Genomic DNA, 8819 nt, shown 5'->3' on the forward strand with positions numbered 1-8819 from the left:
AACTTAAAGTATAATAATAAATAAATACATAAATAGGTATTAAAGGAACACACTTCAAAATAAAAAGAGCCATCTATTAAAAACCCACAGCCAACATTATATTGAACAGGGAAAATCTGGAAGCATTCCTCTTGAAAACTGACGCAAGAAAAGGATGCCCTCTCTCACAACTTCTATCCAACACAGTATTGGAAGTCTTGGCCAGAACAATCAGGCAAGAGAAAGAAATGAAGGACATCCAAGTAGGAAGAGAGAAAGTCAAACTATCACTGTTTGGAGACAACATGATTCTATATCTAGAAAACTCCATAGCCTCATCCCAAAAACTCCTTAAGGTAATAAACAATTTCAGCAAAATTTTAGGACACAAAATCAACATACAAAAATCACTAGCATTCCTATACACCAACAACAGCCAAGCTGAGAGCAAAATCAGGAACACAATCCCATTTACAACTGTCACAAAAAGAATAAAATACCTAGGAATGCAGCTAACCATGGAGGTGAAAGATCTCTACAATGCGAATTACTAAACACTGCTTAAGGAAATCAGATGACATGAGCAAATGAAAACACATTACATGCTCATGGATACGAAGAATCAATATCTTTAAAGTCACCATACTGCCCAAAGCAATGTACAGATTCAATGCTATTCCTTTCAGATTGCCAATGACACTCTTCACAGAACTAGGAAAAAAATACTTCAAAATGCAGTGGTATCCAAAAAGAGCCTGAATAGTCAAGGCAATTCTAAGCAAAAGAACAAATCTGGAGGCATCACGTTACCTGCCTTCAAACTACACTACAGGGCTACAGTAACCAAAACAGTATGGTACTGGTACAAAAACAGACACACAGACCAATAGAACAGAACAGGGAGCTCAGAAATAAGGCTGCACACCTCTAATTATCTGATCTTCAAAAAAGTTGACAAAAACAAGCAATGGAAAAAGGTGCTGGGATAACCTGCTAGCCATATGCAGAAGATTGAAACTGGACTCCTTTCTTATGCCAGATATAAAAATCAACTCAAGATAGATTAAAGACTTAAATGTAAAACCAAAGACTATAAACACCCTGGAAGACAACTAAGGCAACACCATTCTAAATATAGGAATGGGCGAAGATTTCATAACCAAAAGCAATCACAACAAAAGAAAAATTGACAAATGGCATCTAATTAAACGTAAGAGTTTCTGCAGAGCAAAAGAAAGCATCAACAGAGTAAAAGGACAGTCTAAAGAATGGGAAATAAATATTTGCAAACTATGCATCTGACAAAGGTCCAATATGCACCATCTATAAGAAACTTTAATTTACAAGAAAAAAAGCAAAGAACCCCATTAAAAAGTGGGCAAAGGGCATAAACAGACACTTCTCAAAAGAAGACATACACAAGGCCAATAAACATATGAAAAAAAAAGCTCAATATCACTGATCATTAGAGAAATGCAAATCAAAACCACAATGAAATACCATCTCACACCAGTCAGAATGGTTATTATTAAAAAGTCAAAAAATAACAGGTGCTGTCAAGTTCGTGGAGAAAAAGAAATGTTAATACACTGTTGATGAGAGTATAAATTAGTTCAACCATTGTAGAAAGCAGTGTGGTGATTCCTAAAAGACCTGAAAACAGAACTACCATTTGACCTAGGAATCTCATTATTGAGGATATACCCAAAGGAACATAAATCATTCTGCCATAAAGACATAGCCACAAGTATGTTCATTGCAGCACTATTCACAATAGCAAAGACATGGAATCAACCTGAATGCCCATCAGTGGTAAACTGGAAAAAGAAAATGTGATACATATACGCATACATATCCATATCCATATCCATATCCATATCCACATACACATACATATACATGAAGGTGCCACACTTTTTGCATTTTTGTTTTTCGTTGGTGGTTTTGCTGTTTAAAGGGTCCCAATGCCTAGCACTGAAGTGCTATTTAGTGTTCCTAAGCACAAGAAGGCTGTAACACACTGCACAGAGAAAATGCAAGTCTTAGATAAGCTTTGTTCAGACATGAGTTATAGTGCTGTTGGGTGTGAGTTTAATGTTAATGAATCAACCGTATATATTAAATAAGGTGCTTTAAACAGAAACACATATAAATCAAACTTACATATTGATCAGTTGACAAAAATGTGGCCAGAGATTGGTGGGAACCCAACCCTGTATTTCCTCTAAGACCAGTGGTTCAGTATTCACTAATTCAGTATTTGTGGTGACTTTATAGTCATGATTACTGTGAATAATGAGAACTGACTATAAATAGATCAACTGTTCAGCGATTAATTTGCAAATGTTCAAATTGCCCATAAAAACACAACTGTAAAAATAATTGTTATGAAAACACAACAGTAAAAATAATTGTTAATGCCTTTATGTTTAGATAACATTTTACAATTTCTCACTGTTGGTACAATTGTGAAACTGCCTATGATATATAAGACCTCAGACACCTAAAAAACAAAGAGATAAAAATATGGTGGAACGGGAGAATATCTCAAAGATGGTCTAGCACCTCTACTTTTGAAGCTATTTTTCTCTAATGTTTGGAATGGCACTGATGCCATGGCTCCTTTCCTTACTTCCTTCAGGCCTCTATTCATGTGTCATCTTATCACTGAGGCATTCTCTGACCCACCTTTATAAAGAGCCCCTCAACTTCCATTCCCTTTACTCAACTTTACTTTTCTCCATTGCTCTTATCATCATCTGACATATAATCAGTATATTTATTTGCTATTGTTTATCTCCTCCAACAAGATTGGAACCTCTATAGAGGCAAGTCCTTACATCTGGCACCTAGAACACTGCCTGGAACAAAGCAGGCATGCAAATAAATATTTGTTAAATAAACTAAATGAGAACAATAATGGATTCATAGAAGCTCACTGCATGTAAAAATCAGTCAAATATGGCACTAGGTATCCTGGAATAAGGACATAAAATACTTCAGAAACTATAGCTTTGCTGCTAGAAATATTTTTTTTAACTAAGACAAATTGGAATTGACTTCCTAATTCCTACACTTTGTAGTAAAGAAAGGCCATCTATAGCCTCTATGCATGTAACTTTAAGAAGGGTTTCCTTTGTATTAAAAAATCCAAACTTATGAAATTAAGAAAGTAGAGGACTTTTTACATATAGAAGAGTTTTTTTCATTTAAAAATGGTTTTATTTCAGAAATTCTTTAGATGGTAAGCTTTCCTAGAATATAGCAAGTATCATTTACCAAAAATATATGAGCTACACAAAAAGTTTTAGGCTCATATCTGCTAATAGAAGTAGTGCTATTTTCATAAGCTCACACTTTAAGATAAAACGTTTAATCCCTCTTCCATACTTCCATCCCAGCAGGGGTGCTATTCCCCTACTCTCTATTTGAACTGCCATTTTAACCTGGTTTCTTACCAAACGATTCATCTATGATGAGAGTTTGATTTTGAGTGAATAAGTATCAATATCATTCTGAAAAAATTATGTTACTACTAGTGTTGGCACATATTAGCACATACACACATGCAAATACCTAGCCAACCATAATAATTCACACAGGACAGATTACCAGTGTCCTCCCCTTACCCTAATAAATGAAATGTATCCTTCCATAAATTAGAATGATGCCTCAGACCCCACAACTGTCAAAAATATATGCTATACCTGTGTGAATTGGTCACAGTCAACAACGCGGAAAGTTTTGCCATAAATTGTGATGTTTATTCCTCGATTTAGGTCTTTCCAATGGTAATGGTCACCCCGGTCATTCTTGGCTAGCCGCTGGCGTTTTATTAACTTGCCTTGAGGGATTCCAGAATTTTCTACAACAGGCTCTATGACAGACATGCTGTCATCTTCTAGATAATAGTAAATGTTCACTTGACGGATCCTATACTGTTCCTCAGTTGACATAGGAACATCTTCTTGGAAATAGGCATCGAATTTCAATACCTGTAACATGCAAGGAAAGGAGAAATGGTGTACTATTAGCTTGTCATAGTCATCTGAAAAATATCAAGTACCCTCCTGAAAACAGAACCACACAGGGAGATTTTAACACTCATCACTCCTATCCTGTAAATCTTGATACTCTAAAACTACAGACACTGCAAACTATAGTCCATGGGACAAATCTAACCTGCCACCTGTTTTTTTATGACCTGCAAGCTAAGAATGGGTTTTATATATTTAAATGGTTTAAAAAATTTTAAAAAATTTTCATAACACATGGAAATTATACAAATTTAAATTTTCAATCCACAAATAACTATGTAAATAATTTATGCCTTTTTGTTAACAGCTGCTCTCCCATTACAAGGGAAGAGTTGAACAGTTGTGACAGAGATACACAGACTAAATTGTGTCCCCCCATCCCCAAAATTCATATGTTGAACCCCTAACCCTCAATGTGACTATATTTGGAGACAGGATAATTAAGGTTAAACGAGATCTCAAGGATAGGGGTATGCCACCTTTAAGTCTAATCCCACAGAACTGGTGGCCTTAGAAGAGAAGGAGAAAAGAAAGAGAGTTACTTCCCTCTCCTAACTCCCACATGTACACACCAAGGTAAGGCCACATGAAGACACAGCAAGAAGACCGCTGTATGCAAGCCAGGAAGAGAGCCCTCACCAGAATTCAAACCAGCTGGCACCTTGATCTTGGACTTCCAACCTCCAGAACTGTGAGAAAATAAATTCTATTATTTAAGCCCCTCAATCTGTGGTATTTTGTTGTGGCAGACTATGCAGGCTAAAACTACTGCAATGGCCAAAATATATGCTATCTGCCCCTTTACAAAAAAAGTTTGCTGACATCTGCTTTAAATACTCACAATGTGTATAAACTATTTATTGTGTACGTTCCTTGGTGAGAATACATCTCAAAGGACTTAACTCTACTAGCTTCACCTCCATGTCAAAAGTCCCTCCCAGAACTTCTGGGAAGTGTAAACAAATCTTGGACAAGATTGTGATTTTTGGTTTCAAACTGAAAGTGAGGGTTAATTGCACTTCTTTAGAAGTGTAGTCCTTTGTAAATGTATATTAATTACATTCATTATTATAGACTTTATATGAATGACTTTCATGTCATCAATCCACTATAGAATCTTTGCAGGGTGTGTACATACCCTCATCATCAATCCACTACAGAATCTCTAAAAGGTGTGTGTAAATACCCTCATTGTGCTCAGGAACACATATATTACATCAAGCAAACCATTGGTCCTCTGGGGAGCATCATCATCAATGTGAAGTCAAAATGGTATCAATATATAGATTATACATTTAAAAAACATAAAACATGCCAGGCGCAGTGGCTCATGCCTGTAATTCCAGCACTCTGGGAGGCTGAGGCAGGCAGATCACCTGAGTTAAAGAGTTCGAGACCAGCCTGGTCAACATGATGAAACCCCGTCTGCACGAAAAATACAAAAATTAGCCAGGCACGGTTGTGGGTGCCTGTAATTCCAGCTACTCAGGAGGCTATGGTAGGAGAATCACTTGAACCTAGGAGGTGGAGGTTGCAGTGAGCTGAGTTAACGCCACCGCACTCCAGCATGGGTGACAGAGTGAGACTCCATCTCAAAAAAATAAAAAATAAAAACATAAAACAATATTATAAAAAGCATATATTGACATGCTTTGGGATTTTAAAATTTCTGTTATTTTGTCTCTGTTTTTAATGTGTCTTTTCAAGGAGAGAAAGTATTAGAATGGGATTCTAAGCAGGCAAGATAGTTTATCCAAGCCTCTACTAGAATAAGAGGAACAAATCAAGAAGATCCTAAATGAAACACAAATATGGCTTGATAAATGGAAAGATGAAATAATTCTATACATGGGCACTGTTACTAAAAAAAAAAAAAAAAAATGGTAGAATAACTACTGTGGAAAAACAAGATGAAAACCAAAAGAGAACTGGCAACTGCATAGAAGAAATATGAATACAATGAAGGCCTTAAAACTCATAATAAAAAGATAAAATGGATAAGTGCAGTGGAACGTTTGAAGGAGAAAAATAACACAGTAAAAACAAAGGACAGATAATGTTGAAGTAATATTTTAGATCAACTGCAAAGAACTGAAAGTGGGGACATGATCATAGTAATTCATACATAAAATGGCCTGTATCTGAGCCATATATTTATAAATACATAAAACATTTAAGCTGAACCGATCAGCTAGTCGAACCCCACTTATTTTATATAAGGAGGAAACTGAGACCCAGGGTAGTAAGGTGGCTTGCCTGAGGCCATGTAAGGGGTTAGGGCCAGAGCTGGAACTAAAATTCAGACTATTAACTCACAACCCAATATTCTCTCCACATATCTTGCTACTTCTCAGATAGCAGATGCTATAGTGGTTCCAAGAAGGAATCTATGTGAGCTAAAGTGGTCAGAGAAAGCTTAACTAGGAGGAAACAGGAGACGTATTAGACTTGAAGAGTGGGAAGATTTTAGATCAGCAGAGGATACAAGGGGGGTTTGTAAGCAGTGGCAATAACAGAAGCAGAGGAAGGAAACCCAGCAGCAGTATGCAGGCTATGATGGAGGAGGAAGTACCAGGCATGGCAATCAGATTGAAAGCCCCTTGAATAGTCCAGGTCTGCAGTAATTAATTAGCAGCAATGGAAAAGCAGAAATCTGACTGGATTGATAGTAAGGAAGTGGGAAGATAGAAGCAGATGAGGTATTAAGGAAAACCCAGTGCTGGCGATATAGTGGTGATCCCACAGAAATGTAAACATAAGGAGAAGATAATTTGGGTATGGCAGATGGTGAGTCTGATTTTAGACTTACTGAATTTAAATGACAGCACAAGTTGTATACCGCGGGGGGTAATTTATACTGCGGGACTGGGTTTAGGGGAAGAAGTAAATATTACAGAACATTCAAGGATAATACAAACATTTTTGGCCAAGCAACTGAAAGAATAGAATTACTATCAAATTGATATGAAGAAGATTGCTGCAGAACAGATTTTGGGGGTAAGAAGACAAAATTGGGAGTTCAGTTTTAGATAGGCTTAATTTGAGATATTTATTAGACATTCAAGAGGAGATGTCAAATAGGCATTTATGTATATATATGTTTAGAGGACAACTTATCATCATAAAGAGGACATTTCAAGCCATGAACCTGGGCAACTCACCAAAGGAGTGAGAAGAGAATCACAGAGAAGATAACCAAAGATCGAGTCTGTGGCCACAGCCATGTTGTCAAACCATCTGTTTTCTAAGACTGGTGGGCATGAAAATGCCTATGGCCACAGGAAGTTGGCCTCAGAATGGGAGGCAAGGAGATATATAGATATATCTGTATCAAGGAGATATAGATACAGATATAGATATCAAGGAGATATTGATATATATATATCCCTTTGATATCTATATCTATATCTCCTTGATATCTATATCTATATCTCCTTGATATATATACATATCTCCTTGATACATATATATATAATATATCTCCTTGATATATATATCTCTCTCTCCTTGATATATATATATGTGTGTGTGTGTGTGTGTGTAAGGTCTCAGGTAAAGAATATGCTAACGGAAAAGAATTAATTAATTGATTGTTAATTTTTAAAAGGCACTTATCTATTTATTAAGAACAGAATTAAGGGTTCTGTGCTCCTCCCACAAAGAATGACTGGGGGAGAAGAGTTAACGAAGAAAAGCTCTTTGGAAAGTTTCCCTGGAATCATGGCAGATGGAAGGAAGGACTAGATTGCGGCTCCTACTCAGACAGGCAGAGCAGCGTGTGAAGGCTCACACTGTGAACTTTTGCTTCAGGATGACTGCAGGAGTAAATTAGGAAAGCGGAGAGAATCCACAGACCCTCTGAAGGAAGCAGATTGCTCCTACAGGACCCAGGAGACACCCCAAATACTGTGAGTGCCCAAACCATGGAAGTGGGAAAAGGAGATCAACTGCCCCCAAACACACACCCCCACTGAGGAACCTGAAGGTCTAGATTACAGAAGATTCTGACCTTACCTGGAGCTGGGTCAATTCAGAGAGCCGAGTGAAATACAGGGGTAGAGGAAGCAGCGGGAAAAGTCTTGTGGTCTTGCTGGGGTCCCCTACCAAGCCATTTCTGCCTTGCTTCACAGGGGTACTTGGGGACGGCAGCCAGAGGCACTGGGGAAAGGCCACAGGAAGAAGGGAACCTCCATCTGAACTCTGTAACAATTTGAACCAATCAAGAAATCTCCTGGCCAGAACTCGGGAGAGGGTGTGAATCCAGTGTGCAGATTCCACAGGTGGGGGAAGAAGGAAAGCCCCACTTGCTTTCAAAGCCAGGAGGCAGGTAGCCTGGGGCAAGTTCTCAGCCCTGCTCACCCACTACCTGGAAACAGACTTGGTGCTGTTGGAGAGGGGCGGGACAGTGGGAGTGAGACTGGACCTTTGGGTTGCATGGGGGCTGGGTGAGGCCTGTTACTGCTGGCTTTCCCCTACTTCCCTGACATCCTGAAGTACACAGTAGAGGCAGCCATAATCTTCCCAGGAACATAACTCCACTGACCTCAGACCCTCACCCCCAGCCCCCACAGCAGCCGCAACAAGACCTGCCCAAGGAGAGTCTGAGCTCAAACACATCTTGCCCTGCCCCAACTTAATGGTCCTTCCCTACCCACCCTGGTAACTGAAGACAAAGGGCATACACTCTTGGGAGTTCTAGGGGCCCACCCACTGCCTGCTCCCCGGCATACTACCACAGCTAATGCTATCTTGAAAACACCACCTCCTGGCAGGAGACCAACCAAAACAAAAATAGTACGTTAA

The 8819-nt window shown here is 38.5% G+C and overlaps 1 protein-coding gene across 3 annotated transcripts in view; it reads right to left on the reverse strand.

Annotated features, from left to right (window-relative positions):
• The window catches only part of EFHC1 (EF-hand domain (C-terminal) containing 1), a 131077-nt gene that overhangs the window by 86378 nt on the left and 35880 nt on the right, over positions 1 to 8819 (reverse strand). For all 3 annotated transcript variants that reach the window (XM_011960235.1, XM_011960234.1, XM_011960236.1), the window contains one exon: positions 3687 to 3974. In XM_011960235.1, coding sequence (XP_011815625.1) covers positions 3687 to 3974 — 288 coding nt within the window. The remainder of the gene's footprint in view (positions 1 to 3686; positions 3975 to 8819) is intronic.

Source organism: Colobus angolensis, unplaced genomic scaffold, assembly GCF_000951035.1.
Source record: "Colobus angolensis palliatus isolate OR3802 unplaced genomic scaffold, Cang.pa_1.0 Scaffold51, whole genome shotgun sequence".
Taxonomy (NCBI): domain Eukaryota; kingdom Metazoa; phylum Chordata; class Mammalia; order Primates; family Cercopithecidae; genus Colobus; species Colobus angolensis.